Here is a 20,696-nt window from a genome sequence, read left to right as displayed (position 1 = left end):
CCAACCGTTATCCAATCAAACTTAATATACTCTGTGAGCTCTGCTCAACTGAGTATAAAAAATTTAGGGGGGGGGGGGGGGGCATCAGAATTCGTTTTAGAGGTATGGTTCCTTCGGCAAAGTTTCTTATTTTGATCCCTAGAATACGATTTCCACAGAGCAATGAGCGATTTTTAAATCGACCCGCCCTAATATATATATATATATATGTATATAGTATGTATATTTCTTCTTTTTTTGTAAATAATGTTCTTTATTTATTGGAAGCAAATTTTCAGAGCACAAATAAATACTTTGTGTTCAATCACATATTAATGTCGATCTACCTTAACCTTTACGATACAATTTTTAGTAATTCTGCTGTGCTTTTCTCTTAGTTAAAGTTTATCAATTTATTTTCAAATGTCATCTTACGAAACTGATATGCTAAATTAGGATTAGAAAATTGCATAATGGCAGAAAATCTTTTAAAATATATTTTTTATTGCACTTGTGCGCATTTTCTCGTACACTATCTTTCATATGAATCTATTCAAAATGACCTATACAACGCTTTGTAGTGCAATGAAAGCCATCTCAAAGGTACGTATGACAATTACAATTCTTTCAAAACGCTTCTAAAACCATCTAAAACGATGTTTGCATGCTTTTCTTGGAATGTTAGAGCGGGTCTGAAGCGTATTGATAACTCACCACAGCCACCAGTTTGTATGCCCTTCAATTTAAGGCGACCCACTAAATCATCACGTGCTTTACTATTTTGACAATTGACAGCTAAAAATGTGCCACGCCCTCTTGTTGAATTTAGCAAGTGCGAATACTCCTTTTCCAAGGCCAATAGGCCATCCTTTAATACTTTTCCAGCCTTGTTGACATTTTTCAATAAATTCTCCTCTTGTATAACATTAATAATTTCTTGCAAAAGCAACAATTTGCCTGGATCACCCATCCATGTGTTAAAGACACGATAGCCTTGCTTCGGTTTGAATTCTTCTTTATGGAAATAACCACCTAATTGTAGCTTCTTGCTGAATGTCACCACATCAGGCGGACCATTCAAGTTGAAGTATTCGTGACACCAAATTTTACCAGTCGATCCACCACCAGTTTGTACTTCATCAATCAATAATGCAACGCCACGTTGTTTGCCAATCTTTTGTAGTCCTTGAAAGAATTCAGGTGAAGCTTCATTATCACCACCTTCACTTTGTATAGGTTCGACAACGATACCTGCAACTGGTATTCCCTTTTTGTTGTATTTTTCTATAAGCTCTTCAACTTCGACCAAACAACGTTGATCCTCTGACTTATTGTGCCGCTCATTTTCAGCGAGTGGATATTGATATTTCGGGAATGAGGCGATTGGCCAATCGAATGATGGTATATCAATTTTATGTATATATTTTGAGTGCGTTGTTGCCAGTGCGGCCAGCGTGCGCCCGTGAAATGCTCCATGGAATGATAATATGCTCAGTTGCGGCGCACCTGGTGGTTGATTGATCATGCATGACTGCAATTCGACCTCATTGAAGTCAACATTCTCGCCACGCTGATTGCGGCGATACCTGAAAAAGAGGAAACAAAGTTTTGGTAGTCAAATCAATAGGTATGTAATAAGAAAATAAGAAACCTAACCGAGCAGAAACTAATTGAAAATCTAAGAAGTGCTACTATCATCATCATTATCATTAATTGTTGTTTAAGCGCCTACGTAATTTTGGACGCCAGCTTTCCCTGCTTCACGATAACTGACGCCGATCGGGAGCAATCCAACTCTTCGGAGGTCTCCCCGTTTCTGAACCGGAGCATCTTCTTCCATTTTCATGACACGATGTCGACAGTGAAGCCTTTGTGCTCATTACTATACCGCCTCCGATGCACACTATTGTCATCATAGACAGGACCATACATCTTCCGTAGAAACTTTCTCCCAAAAACTCCAAGAGATGTCATAAGCCCGCTATTAAACAGAGCAGGCAGCAATATACTCCCATCAGACTGAAATCTCTAAACAGCAGACTTTAAAGCATTGCATCATGTTATCTTGCCTAATACCCTGGTTGACGACCAGGAATCCTCTCTTTTTTTCATACAGGTCTCCCCAATAGAGAGCAGTGTAGTGGCAACCTTGTCGCCGGAACCAAGATCTACTACTTGCTATTCATTTATTCAGGAAAAAGCCCAAAGCTATTCGAGCACCACCTCCTCGAACCAAGAGCAAGCACTCTATATCACAAGGACAAAGGGTCGTTTGATTCTAAGCACGATGGGTTTCGTACAAGGCTACAGATCCCACTTTCTTTACTAATGAACTCTCTTCAATTTCCTGGTGTCATTTTAGTCATGCATAAACACCGTTTCAAAGAGTTATAACTACGTAGTCGGGATGATGTGAAAACGAACGGTAGAGAAGAATCTAGATAATGGGTAATTTGTTTATCGATAAATTGGTTACAAGAAGAAGAAGGTAGTTATATGAATGAAAAAATATGTAAATTCAAATTTATTATGATGGAACTTTATATCAATTTGTCAATTGGCTTGGCTCAAGAGATATACACAAATCGATAGTAGTTATCAATAAACCGATTAAAGGGCCAATTAAACTTCCTTAACCCTAACGCCATAGTCGTAACCATACCCATATCCATAACCATCTCCAATGTGATCGATTAATGGTGCCTCACAAACAATAAATCTCTTAGTCAAGACGTATCCAAAGCAATAAATAAAATATACAAAAAGTTAATAAATTCTCCAACTCAAATATTTTTAGGTTAGGGATATGGCGAAAAACCAAAAACCAATTGATTGGCTATGGTATGGTTATGGCGTTAGCGTTATAGTATGGCACCATTAATCGATTACATTGATTCCCATAAGGTTGGTTCGATCAGCTGTTTTATCTGGTTATGGTTTTATGGTTATAAGTCACCATTAATTAGCCCTTTAATCGATTACATTGATTCCCATAAGGTTGGTTCGATCAGCTCTTTTATCACCATTACTTGGCCCTTAACCCACGTAGCGTCTTAACCGTTACGGCTTTTAAATTTTGAACGTCAACAACTGTGATGCAGAATACAATAAGTTTTAGAAACTTAGACCAGGTTTACAGATGCACTAATCTACAGTAATAAATATCTACGCGTTTACATATGTCCCATACCTGGGAACAAGATTATGAGCTGTCAAATTTCCGAGTTTCACTTTTATTTCGTAATTCCAATTTGAAATGACACCCTGCAGGTGAATGAAAAATAATCATCTGATCTGATAGGTTCATGCTTAGTTAGCTACCTAAATTTTCATAACACTATTAACGAAAATGTTTAATCAAAAAATTTGGCACTATGGACTCATTCGGTCTATGTCAGGTCTTCACGGACCAGCCAGAAATTGTCAGTTTCAAAACCAAAATTATAATTTATTAATTCATTATTAAAATAGTTGTAACAGTTTCCACCGCCTGAAAAGGTTTCGGTTTCGTTCTTTAGCGTATTTAAATAACGGCTTAATTTTCGGTTAAACAAAATTAAACGGTTTCGGTTTGACTCTTTGATTATACATTGGGTCGGGTCGATTTGTATGGACGAAAGTTAACCGATATCGCGCCATCGATTTTTCGATAGGATTTGGGCTCAGGAAAAAAAATTCCACTACGCATACCCAAAAAATAATTTTCGAGCCTGCGAAATAAAAATGGCGAAAGGGTAAATTTTTCGACCAAAACACTCCCGAAAACCCAAAAAATATATTTTTTTTTCAAAAAACTGTTATAAAACCGTTGGCGATAAGAGTTTTTTGAAAAAAAAAAAAAATATTTTTTGGGTTTTGGTTGAAAAATTGACCATTTCGCCATTTTCTTTTCGTAGGCTCGAAAATTATTTTTTTGGGTATGCGTAGTGGAATTTTTTTTCCTGAGCCCGAATCCTATCGAAAAATCGATGGCGCGATATCGGTTTATAAATCGACCCAGTCTATTATACATAACTTTGTATAAATAATAGTTGATGTAACCTTGACAAGTAACTATTCGAAACTAGAGCCAAGAACGCTTTATCGATGTGTGTTTATAAAAATCTATTGGGTTTTGTGCTTTATCTAATAGTTAATATATAAAAAAATCCAACCCAGCCAGCATTTTTAGAAAATTTTGATCAAAAAATATTCAAATATCATACCCCAAGATGATTAAAAACGTTCAAATTCAAAAGCATTTTCTGTTCGAAAATTAACGTATCGTCGGGAGAAAAATGTACCATAAATGTGATTATTCTTGAATAATCATTTGTGATTCATATTTCGACACGCTTTTTATTCATATTTGATATCATTGTAAAATTTAGCTTTAATTGTTTTAGAGTAATATATGAATACTACTCAGAGTAATTTTCTAATCATATTCGTGAACATATTTCAATCGTTTTGGTTGAGATTTTTGAATCATTTTTGAATGCGATTATGATGCATTCATTCTTCATATCTCATTCCAAATAGATACTACATAATAATCTTATTTCATCAGGGGAAGAAATCATGCGGAAGTGAGCTATTTGAACCACAGGTCACTCGCAAACAAACTTGACCTATATACACCTGCGACTACAACATCCAGCATCAGGTATGATCGTCAATATCTTAAAATACGATACGGCACGGGATGTTGAAGACATATCGAGGTACATATGTCAAGAGTTTCACTTACCTGGTCAAATAGCTCACAACTTTTGTATTGTCCAGCTATTGTGTATTTTCTGGGAAGCCGAAGGTGGAGAAATGGTTGGCGAAATCTTCGGCCACGAGCAGCATTTGCATTACATTGTCTTGAAGAATGTCTTAATAATAAAAATTTTATATACATATTTTTTCTGAACTTCATGATTGAAAAAATGTGTGTATGTGAAAAAATTAGATTTTCAATGAAAAGTAAAGTTTTAACAAGTACAAAACTCATTATTCAGTCAACAAATATAGTCAGAAAACATTCAGAAAGCTGATTGAAAAATTAATATAAATTTTTGATCACCTAAAGTAAACACATTTGATTCAAATATGATTCCAAAATGTGATTGAAAAACTATATTCAGTTTTTGATCATCAAAGGTAAGCACATTTGATTATTTTTTTGTTGGTTTTATGAAATATTAAAATTTAATCATAAAACGACTTCAAAAATGATTCCAAAAAGTGATCGAAAAATGCTTTTCAGTTTTTGATCATCAAAAGTATTAATATTTGATTATTTCTTTTGTTCAATTGTATGATAACTCATTATTTAGTCAGAAAGACTAATCAAATTGTATTTATATGTAGGGAAATTGAAAATTTAATCATCTAAATGCTGAGTGGGAAGCCCCTGGCAAATGACATCTATATTAAAGAAAACTCTTACCAAATAAAAATATTTTTATATGCATTCTCATTTGAACAGGATCCACACATCATGGTTGTCAGATTGCTAAGGCCCGTAGGTGCAATTTTATTCAAAATTGTATACAAACAGTCCGGCCATTCTTTACCAGGAAAAACACCCAAGGCAGGACGGTTAATCAAAGCTGTAATTAGAAATTAATACGTATAATTTGTTAGAATTATTTATAAATAGAAAAATGAAGTGAGGCAGCAAGCATATTTTCGTTTTCGTGACTACCATATTAGTAGACTAGCTAAAGTAGAATCGGATGCATACCATTTAATTTTATTTTTATATCTTATTTAAAATATTTTTATTTAATTTTTTAATTTTGTTTTATTTAATTTTTTTTATTTTCTCTTTTTTTCCTCAAATCATGTAATATGTTACAACCATTTTCCATAATATCGCTGGCCTTTTCTTTTCAACATAAAAACAGTGTATACATTTCTTGCACTTGCATGCACAAAAATTGTGTTTATGCTCAGAGACTTAAAAATATATGTAGGTGAGGTGCTTGCCTTGAGTTGCTGTGTGATTTCGCTCATATCAACTTTACCACGTACGATGTTCATACTTTACGCTACAGTGTAGTGACTACACTTACGCTCTCATTTTTTATTATTCATACAGCATAATAATACCACACACTACACCTGTGCTAACACAAGATCTAGTGTTCCATGCAGTACATAAACCAATATTACATACTACGCCTACATTAACATTATACATACATATATCCCCCATATGATATAATGCATTCTTTTATAAAGTTTCTTTATCTATTTAACAACAAATATCTGATAAGAAGTGCGTGCTTCCATATTTTTATACTCAACTGAGCAGAACTCACAAAGTATATTAACTTTGATTTGAGGTATCTTGATGAAATTTGGTATGTAGGTTCCTGGGCACTCATCTCAGATCGCTATTTAAATGAACGAAATCGGACTATAACCACGCCCACTTTTTTGATATCGAAAATTTCGAAAAACCGAAAAAGTGCGATAATTCATTACCAAAGATGGATAAAGCGATGAAACTTGGTTGGTGGGTTGACCTTATGACGCAGAATAGAAAATTAGTAAAATTTTGGACAATGAGCGTGGCACCGCCCACTTTTAAAAGAAGGTAATTCAAAAGTTTTGCAATCTGTAATTTGGCAGCCGTTGAAGATATCATTATGAAATTTGGCAGGAACGTTACTCCTATTACTATATGTATGCTTAATAAAAATTAGCAAAATTGGATCACAAATACGCCCACTTTTTAAAAAAAAAATTTTTAAGTCAAATTTAAGAAAAAACTGAATATCTTTACAGTATATAAGTAAATTATGTCAACATACAACTACAGTAATGATATGGTGCAACCAAATACAAAAATAAAAGAAATTTTCAAAATGGGCGTGGTTTCGCCCTTTTTCAATTAATTTGCCTAGAATCCTTTTAATGCCCAATGCCATAAGTCGTTGGACGATAACTGTTTTCTGTGAAAATGGGCGAAATCGGTTGAAGCCACGCCCAGTTTTTATACACAGTCGACCGTCTGTCCTTCCGCTCGGCCGTTAACACGATAACTTGAGCAAAAATCGATATATCTTTACTAACCTTAGTTCACGTACTTATCTGAACTCCCTTTATCTTGGTATAAAAAATGGCCGAAATCCGACTATGACCACGCCCACTTTTTCGATATCGAAAAATACGAAAAATTAAAAAAATCCCATAGGTCTATACCAAATATGAAAAAAGGGATGAAACATGGTATTTGGATTGGTTTATTGACGCAAAATATAACTTTAGAAAAAACTTTGTAAAATGGGTGTGACACCTTCCATATTAAGTAGAAGAAAATAAAAAGTTCTGCAGGGCGAAATCAAAAGCCCTTGGAATCATAGCAGGAATATTGTTCGTGGTATTACATATACAGGCAGCCACCGTGGTGTGATGGTAGCGTTACTTTGTTTGGTAGCTGTACGTTTTAATTGATTTATAAAGCAGCTGATTTCTGTTAATATTTGATAAGAGACTTTTATATTGGTTGCGCAAGATGCGCACTGGTTCGGCTCGTTAGTCATAATTTATGATTCTTTATATCCGTATCAAATTGGTTGGTGTTACCCCTCGAGAGTTTTTTCGATTTCTTGTTTTTTTACGGATCTTTGGTTAGTATCGGTTACTTCAGTTTAAATAAATTATTGCAGATCAATAGCTTTTGTAATAATTTTCAGCAAATTTTGAGTGATTCACATGATTTTATCGATTGCTATCTATGTATGTATGTTGACCTACTTTTACGTAACTGTAGTTAAATTTTCTTTTCTCAACTTCTAATACTTCTTTGATAGAACATCCCAAACCTTAATACTCTCAGGCTCTTTTTCATGTCTAGCGGGCGGCCGCTTACCAAGATGTTTACTTTAAAACCTAACATCTTGCAAAATCGAATTTTACGTTTACTTACTTTTTAAATTATTTTCATTCTGGAAGACGTTCAACAGACGCGGATGATTATAGCCCAGTGGCACTGAGGAAATTTGTGTAAAAACGTCAAGTAAGACATTTCCATCGACGTCAACTAGATAATTTCCTATGGACTTCTCGTAGTCGACAAAAAGTTGAATTGTCTCGGCATTCTGAAAGTAGATAAAACTAAATTTGTAGTAAGTTTAGGAATTAAATGGACTGTAATGCGAATGATTTTCATAGAACTGCGTCGCATAACGCCAAAGAAAAATATGATATCGGCAATAACGGCAAATGATGTCATATCATTGCATCAACAATCGTGAAACACTTGACCGCCTTTGCCAGCCCCTTAAAACAATTTGTATGTGAGGGACACCAAACTAAGAATTTTTATATAATTTGCTTTTGTTACAATTGCAAGAAATCTGATGGAGCGGTGGAGAGAAATGAGGGAACTCTTTATGACTTCCTAGAAGGTATATCAATTAACTTTCCTAAGTGGTGACATAGCAGCGACACCAGCGCGTTATAGTGTGGGCTGGTCTCTCAATGAATAGAGGATCTGAGTCATCAACCCTAAGATATAAGCACTGTTGATTCATTCATTATCATAAATTGGAGTTTAGCCGCTTAGGTGATTTTGGTCGTTGCGTAACAAGTCATGGGGGTTATACCTCTTTCGCGATTACAAGATTGAGCACCTACGGACATCAAGTCTACATCCAACTATTTTTCCCAGCTTAGCGGGGGTTTCCCCCTTGCTCTACCTCCAAATACTAATGTTGACAGGATTACTTTTTTGCCCGAACCGTTTTCATCTATTTGCTTAACATAAGCTACAACTGCTCTACAAGAAAGCACGAAATTAGTTATAAACCACACGTACTTACTTTACCGTATAAATATTGTAACGTTTCTGAGTGTCATTAAGCTTCAAAGAAAAGAATCCTAAAGGTTTCCAAGTCTCATCAACTTTCTGTTGCAGGACAGCACCGATTGTTCCCTTAGATCCATCAACAGATAACAGATATGGGTGCCGAATATGTAGGATGAGTCAACAGAGTACCTCGAGACAATTCATTTTTGCAATTTTCAAACGCGGATTGAGCTTCAGATGTCCGTTCAACATTTCACAACATTTACTTTTAGACTGTATAACTAAAGGCGATTAAATAATTTGTCAAGATGCAATAAGTGTTGCTCAGAAGAAGATTTGGAAGCAATTAAAACATCGTCGAGATAAGGGAAACAATAATCTTATCCTCGGAGAACCTCATGTATGAACCGGTGAAACGCTTGAGCGACCTTACATAACCCAAAAGTCATAAATCTGAGCTCAAATCATCGGAACGGCATAATTATAGCCGTTTTGAAACATCGACAGGAGCAACCGGAATTTCATTGTAGGCGCGAACTTAATCAAAAGTCGAAAAAAATATCCCCAAACTGAGAGCCAAAAATCAAAATCATGGATGTGTGGAATGGGATAACGATCAGGAACAGTTTGTGTGTTAAGGCGACGATAGTCTCCGCAAGGACACCACTAGCCATTTTTCTTTAATACCATATGTTACAGACTTGACCAGGAACTTTTAGCTGAGCAACAAAGTCCTTGGTCGACCATAAACTGAAACGCTCGTTTTGCAATTACGTGTTTGTCCGGTGCTAAGCGACGAGGCCTCGATCGACCAAAAACAAAATTACCAATTCAATGAACAATTGTGGTTTTATTTAAAATTGTCGTTGAGCTGAAGAAAATCAAAGAGTTCTAAAATAAAAAAAAAGCTACTAACTTACACCAAAAAAAAAGACAGAGATATATTTTAAGGAAATCTTTGATACAAAAAAGGGTGCGTGGCTTCATTCCGATTACTCTACTTTTTAGTGGCAGCATTACTCGTGGCCGCCGTGGTGTGATGGTAGCATGCTCCGCCTACCACACCGAAGATCCCGCCTTGCAGATGCCGTTCGGGGTCGGCATAAAACATGTAGGTTCGGTCCCTCCAATTTGTAGGAAAAATTAAAAAGGAGCACGACACAAAGTGTAAGAGAAGCTCGGCCTAAAATCTCTTCGGAGGTTATCGCGCCTTACATTTTTTTATTACTTGTGGTAAGAAGAAGATTTGTGTGAAATTTCATTATGATGCCTTTATTTAAATAAAAAATTATTGCAAGCATACATGTGAGGAGGACGCTTAGGACTAATGACGGATGAAGTGTTCTATTGCGGGTTGCCAAATCAATACCACGGCGGCCGCCGCTAGGCATAGTGCGCTTGGAAAGAAGTAAGAAGAAGACGTTTATTAACATTTTTACTTCCTTTATATTAGTGGGGTTGAATGTTTGTCCGCTTTTCATACAAATCTTGCAATCGATTTTTAAGTTACTTCTCATTGAGCTACACACGTGAAACTTTAGACATAGTTAGAACACCGTGACAATGCAACAAAAAGAAAAAAATCCGATAGGTGGCGCACGGGTCGAAATAATTAGATACGAATTTGAAAATGTTCAAACCAGCTTTCAAGTAACTTCTCGATGACCTAGAGACTTGAAATTTCAGACTTAATTCAGAGATCGTTGAAAGCCGATGACACAATACAAAAAGATTTGCTACGGGTCGCATGGTATGAGATATTTAGAAAAATCGTACAAAGCGGAGGGAATTTTGGGATTGATTTTTATGTAAGTTCTCATTGAGCTACAACTGTAAAACTTCACAGATAGGATAAGACGCCGAGAAAAGGAGAAAAAAATTCCGTTAGGTGGCGCACGGATCGAAATATTTAGATAAGAATTTGGAAATTTGGTGTTTTGAGATCGATTTAAAAGTAACTTCTCATTGAGCTACAAACATGAAACCTCAGAGACAGGTTAAGACACCGTGACAAAGGAACAAAAGGAGAAAAAAATTCCGTTAGGTGACGCAAGGATCGAAAAAATTAGATAATAATTTGGAAATTTGAAACCGAGTTTTAAGTAACTTCTCGATGAGCTAGAGGCTAAAAATTTAGAGCTTAATTCAGAGGTATTCAGACACAATACCAAAGAGGATAAATATAATAAGAGACGTCACTCGTTACTTTGCATAATGTTTTTAGTTAGGGTAATCGTAGGTTTTTTTTGTTTGCGAGATGTGCATAAATGTCTTTATACCTTTTCGTGAGGTATTTGTGTTTATTTTTCCGACTGTATTTAATTAATTAATTAATTAATTCTCTTTCCAAAAATCACATTTGCATAAGGTGCCTACACGACATGGATAAATGCGAGATAATTGAAAATGTCCCTCATGGAAAACATTAGGCATCAATTTTTTTAATTTCCAACGAGTTACTCGCCACTCGTAGCAGGCTGGTGGCTCTTATTATATTTATCCTCTTTGACAATACATACAGTTTCCCTAGGGCGCACGGACTGAGATATTTAGAAAAATCAAACGGAACGGAGGGAATTTTGGGATTGAACTTACATAAAAGTTCTCATTGAACTACAAGCGTAAAGCTTAGCAGATGGGTTAAGACAGCCAGAAAATGTAAAAAAAAAGGAGAAAATAAAAATAAAATAAAAAAATGTTAAGCACTTCCTTTATATAAATGGACAAAAATCAGCGAAAAATGTCTCCTTATATAAAGACATATTCTTGCTAAACTTTAATTTTTAAATTTTGACATAGAAATTGCAAAAATATTTATGAGAATTAAAAATATAAAGGTGGAGCACAATTGATTGACTAATAATATCTCCATTCCTACCAACTTTCCAATTCAAGTAATGTGTGTTCCACTTTTATATTTTTTGGTTAGGTTAGGTTGAACTGGCCGGTCGATGAGGACCTCACATAGACTGATTGAGTCCGTAGTGTTACCAGAAGTTTGTTTTAAGGACCAAACTGAAAAACCCTATCAAAAACCAGGACCTATGTTATAAAATAACTCCGTCCTCTTGGCAAATACTAGAAGATTCCTAGGACTTAAGCCGCTTGCTGCTTCTAGATCTGACAGCTGTATCACCCTGGAGTCTTGCCTGGCAAGTGCAGGGCACGAGCAAAGAACGTGCTCGATCGTTTCCTCCTCCAACCCGCACTTCCTACATCTGCTATCACTGACCAAGCCTAACTTAAAGGCATGTGATGCCAGAAGGCAGTGCCCAGTCAGAATACCCGTCATGAGGTTGTAAGACCTTCACATAATCTTCGACACTTTACAGCCCCGCGCTTGAACCCACGCCTTCCCCGCTTGGTCGATCATGTGCACCTATCGTCTTCGCTTAATCTCGCCCAATCTAATTGGGACGTCTACGGAACAAGCTTCAAGGGATGCGCCCTTTTTAGCTAGTTAGTCCGCTTTTTCATTCCCATCTATTCCCATATGCCCTGGGACCCAATATAGATGTATGCTTCTCCCTGTCCCGATTCTCTCCAGAGACTGCTTACACTCTAACACGCATTTAGATGCTGTGCTATGCGAGATTTTTGCCTTAATTGCTGCTTGACTGTCAATATAAAAGTTAACATGGTTGCAGCTTAAGCTATTCTCTTCCAGGGTTTCTACTGCTTTGGTTACGGCTAATATTTCCGCTTGGAAAACGCTACAGTAATCCGGCAGCCTGTAGGATCTGCTTATTTCCGGATCAGCGTAGTATACCGCAGACCCTACTCCTTCCACTACTTTGGAACCATCGGTACACATGTATCGCCTCGTCCGCCATTTGCGCACCCTTGCGCCAACCGTCCACCTCTATTGTGGCCTTAAGATCTCCCTCGAAGCACAGATAGGGAATCGGGTAGTCTGTTCGTCTTGTGATTGATGACGCTATACTACTATGGCCATATGGTCGGCGCTCAAGCTGCCCCGAAGCACCGAGCCTGGCTGCGGTCGTTAATGCTTTGTTCTTTGCTACCAGATCTACAGGTGGAATGTGCAGAATGGCATACAGGGCAGCCGTCGGGGTTGTTTTCAGGGCTCCCGTAATGCTAAGCATGGATAGTCTGCATACCCCCTCTAATTTTTTGAGGTATGTTGTTTTTTGTGTGGCTTTCCACCAAACAAAAACTCCATAGCATAGAATAGGGCTTACAATCGCTGTAAAAACCCAATGAGAAAGAGAGGGCGATAGGCCCCACGTACACCCCAGCATTCTTTTACATGCATAGAGTGCCGTTGAGGCCTTCTTGACCCTCTCCTCCACGTTGAGCTTCCATGACAGCTTACTCTCTAGGATGATTCCCAGATATTTTGTGCAAGGTTTCTCCTGTAAGGTTACCCCTTCTAACTTAGGCCTGGTCCAATTTGGGACCTTGTGCTTAAGGCGGCTTAAACAGTAAACAAGACCATATCCGTCTTCTCCGCATTGACTTTCAACCCGACATTAGATGCCCAGGTATGAATATCCCGAAGCGCCCGATCCATCAAAGAACTAATCGTTGGAAAGCACTTTCCACTTATGACAATTGCAACGTCATCTGCGTAAGCCGTAAGTTTTACGGGTCCCTCATAGAACTGCCTGAGCAGTTGGTTGATGACCAGCGTCCACAGCAGAGGTGATGGCACCCCTCCCTGCAGCTTTATTACTCATAAATATTTTCGCAAATTCTTTGTAAAAATTTAAAAATCAAAGTTTAGCAAGAATATGTCTTTATATAAGGAGACATTTTTCGCTAATTTTTGTCCATTTATATAAAGGCAGTGGTTAATATTTTTATTTTATTTCTATTTTGTGCGTGAGATATATATTCCAAAGTGAAAAAAACTGTTTGAAATCAAAACTTATTCACCTTTAGTTTTGATAACGAATATAGCCTAAATATTTTAATTTATTATTATTTTCAACAATTGTTTGTTTCTTCTAGCGACGATTAAAAGTAGTTTCGTGTGCAGGTCTTGAGGTGAAGCGGAGTACGCGTCTTACTTAACATACTTATGCCAGTTATTTTACACTTTGTTACCCTTTGCACGGCGTCGCATCGACTTCCCTTATTAAAAAAATTACTTATTAAAATACCGTCCTACATACTTACACACATGTATACATTCATTAGAGATAAACTGCAGGAGAACCAAAAAACTGGTCAGGAAATCGCTGATTTAATTTGCCATACTTTAGGTAAACATGAAATCCCATTAAAAGATAGTCGTGCACAAGGGTACAATAAAGGCGCCAATATGAAAGGATCTTATAACGGAGCACTACGTCACATTCTCAACAAAAACTCGAATGCTGATTACTCGCCTTGTGCAACCCACAGTCTCAATTTATGTGGTCTTGATGCTGCAGAATGTTGTACGGCTGCAATTACTTTCTTCGGAGTTGTACAAAAATGTTTACTATTTACAGCAGCAGTCCACAACGATGGGACATCCTCAAAAAAATTTACCGAGCTCTCTTCCCAGTCTTTCAGACAATAGGTGGTCGGCTAGAATTGAGGCATCCAGACCATTCACAAACCATGTTCCAGGATTAACATAAGCACTAAAGGCATTACTCAAGCTAAATTTGACTGCACAAGCATACGGAGATATTACCGGCATTCTCAAGTACATCAACAAGTTCGAATGTATCTTGCTGTCCTCAATTTGTTTCAAAATACTGACTACAATTAATCAAAGAAATGTCGTACTCCAAGCTAGAGCCGCCACCATAGATGTTGAGGTCCGACATCTAGTCCCCCCCCCCCCCCCCCCCCCCCATAAACGAATGCAAAACAATTGCTATTCAATTGAATATCTCGCCAAAGTTTCCGGACATTCGAAAGAGAAAACTCAAAAGACGTTGATAATGGAAATGAGATGATTACGGATGATTCAGAGTCTGATTTTCTGAGAAATGGTTTTGCCGCATTTGCCATAAAAGAATCGTTTTAGGACGGTCATACTCTGTTCAGTGTGTCTCGTGCAAGGGATGGTTGCATCGAACAGGTTGTTCTGGGCTTGATCCCAAAACCCGACGTCCACGTAACTTTTATAAATCTTTTGTGGCTCCTTGCTGCTCACGCCCAAGGGCGTCCCGTAGTCTACGCCTAAGCGCCCCCACTACCTTCCAGCAGCCTCGCTGCTCAGCAAGCCACAACAAGTACCCGCTGCTGCTCGCGCCCCACGGCGCCAACAACTCAAACAGCTGATACCACTCATAACTACTACCTTCGTAGTAGAGGTGGTAGCAATGCTGAGCATCAGCCCCTGCCCCCGTCTTCTTCTCCCCCGCTGTTTTCTGGCAGCTATCGTGCAGGTCAGGGAAACAGACTCTTAGTCCCTACCTCCGTTTGCACCGTCTGCCAGCACAGAATATATAGGTTTGAGACATCCGCTCAATGCAGCTCCTGCCTTGGGTGGTGCCACTTTCCTAGATGTTCTGGTCTCCGCGACGGCAACCCCTCGACGGGTTTCATCGCGCCATGTTGCCAGGTCGCAAACCCAAATCATCCGAGTACCCGAATGCTTGCCCAAGGGCGCCCATTCCCAAGGCCACAACAGCAATTGCGTCCTGGCCTTCCACAACCTAGACGTAGTCACCCGTCACTTACCCCTAGAGTGGCGGCGTCACCCCTCATGCACTTCAGAATTCTCCAGTTAAACTATAATGGACTAACTGGGAAGATTACGGAGATAGTCGATTTCATGAAGCGGCACAACATCCGCATTGCTGCGATTCAAGAGACTAAACTCACAGCAAGATCTGCATTGCAGACCTGCTCTGGGTATAATGTCCACAGGAAAGACCGCGAGAGCGGAAATGGAGGCGGCCTCGCGTTTATTATACACCACTCTGTGCAATATTATATATTTGATCCTGGCATCGACCGCAGGGACAATGTCTTAGAACGTCAAGGCCTATCTGTCCGGTCAGGCGATGCATATCTAGAAATCATCAACATCTACATCCCTCCTGTCACCTGTTGCCCCAGTGGATACCGACCTAATATCGAGGCCTTACTCACTGGCAACAATCGCATTATCTTAGGCGATTTCAATGCCCATCACGACCTATGGCATTCAAACTTGCGGGCGGACGGTAGGGGTGAGATGTTGGCGGATCAAATAGAAGAAACGACGTTCTGCACAATAAGCGGAGACGCCCCCACACGTATGGTAGGAAGCTGTCATAGCTCGCCAGATATCTCAATCGTGAGCGCTGAACTCGTAAACTGCGTCAACTGGCAGCCGATGGTAACATTGGCATCCGACCACCTGCCCATACTTGTTTCGTTCGAGCGTACCGCCGACTTCATCGTCACCGAAGAACGCACTTTCATAAACTTCAAAAAAGGAAAGTGGGAAGAATATAAATCTGCAACAGAGAGCAGCTTTGCTGCCCTCCCTATCCCGACTGATGCCCGCCAAGGGGAGCGTGCCTTCCGTAAGGTCATTGAATCCGCCTCGGCACATTTCATTCCCGCCGGGAGAATCCCCGAAATCCGGCCCCACTTTCCGGCGGAGGCCGCGAGCTTAGCGAGGGAACGCGACCTTATAAGACAGCTTGATCCAGGCGACCCCCAAATAAGGGATATAAACCAACGCATCAGATTGCTTGTGGACGAACACAAGCGGGCGAAATGGGAAGAGCACCTAAGAGGTTGTAACCTCTCTACCGGTGTAGGTAAACTTTGGTCCACCGTAAAGTCCCTATCGAATCCGACTAAGCACAAAGACAAAGTTTCCATCGCCTTTGGCGATAAGGTGCTGTCGGATGCGGAAAAATGCGCGAGCGCTTTCTGCCGACAATATATAATGCATCCTACGGTCGACAAAGATAGACGGAGAGCCAATAGACACGCACATAAACACATATTCAGCGCGTCACCAATCACCATCACCGCTAGAGAGGTTGAGGACGCCATTGGTCGCGCTAAACCATCCAAAGCAGTGGGCCCAGACGGCATAGCCATGCCGATGCTTAAAAACCTAGGGAAAGAGGGTTTCAAATATTTAGCGCATGTCTTCAACCTGTCTCTTTCCACCTTTGTCATACCCGAGAAATGGAAAATGGCCAAGGTGGTCCCGCTACTAAAGCCTGGGAAACCAGCTAACGTAGGTGAGTCATATCGTCCGATATCTCTCCTATCGCCAGTGGCAAAGACGCTTGAAGCCATTTTGCTCCCTTATTTCCAAGCACATTTGCAGCTAGCCCCTCATCAGCATGGCTTCAGAAAACTCCATAGCACTACCTCCGCGCTAAATGTCATTAGCACCCAGATAAATTGCGGTTTGAATCAATACCCCCACCATAGAACAGTACTCGTAGCGCTAGACCTATCAAAAGCCTTTGATACGGTCAACCATGGCTCGTTACTGCAAGACCTGGAAGGGTCTACCCTTCCCCCATGTCTTAAAAGGTGGACCGCAAATTATCTGGGTGGTCGGCAGGCATCGGTGCAATTCAGAAACGAAACATCAAAACCAAGGAGAATTAAACAAGGGGTGCCACAGGGTGGTGTCCTATCCCCACTTTTGTTTAATTTCTACATATCTAAGCTACCTTCACCACCGGAAGGAGTCACAATCGTTTCCTACGCCGATGACTGCACAATAATGGCCACAGGCCCAGGCCCAGAGATCGATGAGCTATGCAATAAAATAAACGGCTATCTCCCTGATTTCTCCATTTTTTTCGCCTCGCGAAACCTGGCATTGTCACCGACTAATGCATTGTCCGCGACCTTATTTACAACATGGACGCCCCAAATGTCGACCATATTGAACATCAACGTCGATGGCACTACGCTACCGACTGTCCTACACCCCAAAATCTTGGGTGTGACGATCTACATTTTGGTGCGCACGCAACCGCAATTGTTCCGAGAATTCAGAGCCGTAACAAAATCCTCAAATCCCTTGCTGGCAGTACCTGGGGAAAAGATAAAGAAACGCTCATGATCACATACAAAGCAATTAGCCAGCCGATTACGTGCTACGCGTCACCCATATGTTCGCCAAGCCTAAAAACTACCCCCTGGAAGAAACTACAGGCCTGCCAAAATACTGCTCTCAGAATCGCCACGGCCTGTCTTCTTATGTCCCCAGAACACCATCTGCATAATGAGGCGAGAATACTCCCCATCAGGGAGAGAAATGAGATCCTGACCAAACAGTTTCTGTTGAATACCCAGAAACCTGGGCATCCCAACAGACATCTGATTGACGAACCAGCACAGCCTAGGGGCCTAAGGAGTCATACGGCACCTGAGAACCCAGCCGTATGAAGCGAAAAAACACAAGCAGGTCCTTGGTGAACTCTATAGAGAGGCGTCGGACCTTTATGTCGGGAATTGCCCGGTGAATCCAGTACTTGAAGAAAAATATCCAGAACTCGCGGAAGAGGAACGCATACTCCCCAGGGAAACGCGTGTCACTCTTGCTCAACTTCGTTCTGGATACTGTAACAGGTTAAACTCTTACCTATCCAGAATCAACCCCGACATACAAAATGTATGCCCCGCTTGCAATGTGTCCCCACATGACACCAACCATCTCTTTAATTGTAATGTGGAACCAACGCCTCTAACACCCCTTTCCTTATGGTCCACCCCTGTTGAAACGGCAAGTTTCCTTGGACTCCCGTTAGAGGATATTGATGACAATTTGTGATCGGTCGCGGCTATTAGGTGGGGCGAGCATTGCTACAACAACAACAACAACAGTCTGATTTTAAAAACAAAACCGTTTAACAATACTGGCATTACTGGCATTACTGAACGATTTGCAGCTATGAGAAATTTGAACGAGACGTTTTCCTTTTTGTGGCTATTTGAAGACATGGATGAAACTACGGTTCGGGCGAGCGCAGCAAAATTTGTCGAAAAATACAAGTCGGGCGTTTCTCAAAGCTTAGAATGCGAAATAATTGACTTGAACCACATTTACGAAGCAAATTTTGATAAAGGTCTGTCACCATTGGAATTGCTATATGACATCTATGTTCAAAATCTGTATACCTACAATTTTGCCCAACATTTGTGTTGCTTTACGTATCTTTTGCACTATACCTTTCACTGAAGCTAGTGCAGAACGTTCTTTCAGCGTCCTTGCAAGAATCAAAAACTTTCATAGAACGTGTTCATCTCAAGAGCGAGTTTCAGGACTTGCCACGCTTTGTGTTGAATCCGTTTTGGCAAGACAGTTAAATTTTGATATTATTATAAAAAAAAATTTGCAGAGAAAAAAGCAAGAAAAGCCACTCTCAAAAATTTTTTTTGATGGAATCCATCAATAATCAATGATTCATGACTGAGGCGACATTAATTCAAATTAATCAAATGTATTAGTGGTTTTTTTATAGGGGGCCCGTAAATTGTTTAGTCCCGGGTCCGGATTTTCTCTCTATAGCCCTGTACATACATACATAAATCATAGTTTAGTAAAATTAATAAATATTAGTTACATGATACTTGAGGCAATCAACTTTATTTTTATTAAAGGTACACACATTTTCTCACTTACTTGTATTGCGCTTAATTTATTCTTCAATTCCAATGACTTAGGACCTGGTATGTTTCGCGTTTTAACAGCTGGCGCTGATGGTTCCGCTAAAGTAGCGTAATTTCTAGGATATGCCAAGCCTAAGGACAGCACAAGACCAAAAGGACATGTCAAGTGTAGTGCAAAAAGAAAAAAGTCAAAATAGACACTAATGTTATTTGCAATGTGATTAGCTCTATGAATGAATTTAATCGATTTTGCCGTATTGGATATTTTAAGCATTTCTTTTTTTTTCACTTTCTTAACACAATTTTTGTAAATCTTCATAATTTTTTACCTTTTATAATGGCATATTGCCTGGATATAACCGTTGCTTGCAGGAAACGCATATTTGTTTATTTAATTAATAATGAACACTTTGAATAACAAAAAAAATTATAAATTAGATATACTTATGTACGTACATATGTATGACTGTTTGTGGCTATTTTTGTGTTTTTAATTTTATTATTATATTCGTTTAACCGTCGCTAATATCGCACTTTCACAATGAACGTTAACAACTGCAATGCAAGCGCAAATCAGCATCCAAGACCAAACGTTCTACAACTTGAGCTGGCAGTTTTTCGGCAGCCTGCTTTTACTGGATTGTGCGCACAAATGTCGAGCGAGGAAATCGTACGCTCCCTAAAAGTGTTTTATCAAATACTCGTACGTACTATGATATTTAGGTAAACGAGCAATTGCTAACACTATAAAACCTAAATTAACTCATATTTGTATGTATTTATGTATGTATGTTGTGCGCTTGGAAGGGCGGTTCGGTATATAAATAACTTTTAAGAGCCATCCACAGGGCCGCCTTAACCCTCAACGGGACCCAAGGCAACCATCAATTTGGGGGCCCTTTTTTCACGTCCGTTCCCTTCTTTTTCGATTAAAAAATACAAACTTCTATCTTTCATAAACATTTTATTGTCACAATATAATATTATCAATAAAATTACTATCTACCTTTGTAACATGTCGTTTTCTACATTTGTTTTCGGCAAATCCATCAATTATATCATCAATATCGATTTTGTTCAATAGATCTGACTCAATGCAAAGTATACCTAACATCTCGAGTCGCTCTTGTCGCGTTGTAGCTTTTTCAGCAACTTTGATTCTTTTTAACTGCGAGAAGGATCATTCGGCAGAACAATTTGTGATCATATACAAGCAAACAACATATGTCTTACGGATGTAGACGAACTCAAAGTCCTAGGAGCCATAGTCAATTCTAAGTACAGATGGAACTCACACCTTAATTATCTGTCACTCTCACTAGAAAATAGGTTAAAGATCATAAAATGTTTATCAAGCTCTGAGTTCAACTGCAATATTAGCTCT

General features: G+C 39.1%; 1 protein-coding gene across 2 annotated transcripts; it reads right to left on the bottom strand.

The window, feature by feature from the left end:
* Positions 1-221: 221 nt before the first annotated feature.
* On the bottom strand, positions 222-19,976 carry Gabat (4-aminobutyrate aminotransferase). 2 transcript variants are annotated; one of them, XM_067791229.1, is made up of 6 exons: positions 19,642-19,976; positions 19,326-19,444; positions 7,886-8,057; positions 5,396-5,558; positions 1,231-1,565; positions 222-1,164 (listed from the first exon to the last, which is right to left on the bottom strand). In XM_067791229.1, the coding sequence occupies exons 1-6, from the start codon at positions 19,691-19,693 to the stop codon at positions 596-598; spliced, it is 1,410 nt and encodes a 469-aa protein (XP_067647330.1). In that variant the 5' UTR covers positions 19,694-19,976; the 3' UTR covers positions 222-595. The 2 variants fall into 2 exon arrangements, with proteins under 2 accessions (XP_067647330.1, XP_067647329.1); XM_067791228.1 differs by having other exon boundaries at positions 222-1,565; positions 19,642-19,975.
* Positions 19,977-20,696: the final 720 nt, after the last annotated feature.

This window comes from Eurosta solidaginis, chromosome 5 (assembly GCF_040869045.1).
Source record: "Eurosta solidaginis isolate ZX-2024a chromosome 5, ASM4086904v1, whole genome shotgun sequence".
NCBI classification, from domain to species: Eukaryota; Metazoa; Arthropoda; class Insecta; order Diptera; family Tephritidae; genus Eurosta; species Eurosta solidaginis.
The sequence above is the reverse complement of the archived record's forward strand: the minus strand, read 5'-3'. Positions and strand labels throughout refer to the sequence as shown.

Coding starts and splice junctions, on each gene's coding strand:
- Gabat (XM_067791228.1), bottom strand. CDS start 19,693: ATGCGTTTCCTGCAAGCAACGGTTATATCCAGGCAATATGCCATTATA. Junction 5,559..7,885: donor GAATGAAAATAATTTAAAAA/GTAAGTAAACGT, acceptor TTCTAATTACAG/CTTTGATTAACCGTCCTGCC. Junction 1,566..5,395: donor TATAAAAATATTTTTATTTG/GTAAGAGTTTTC, acceptor CCTCTTTTTCAG/GTATCGCCGCAATCAGCGTG.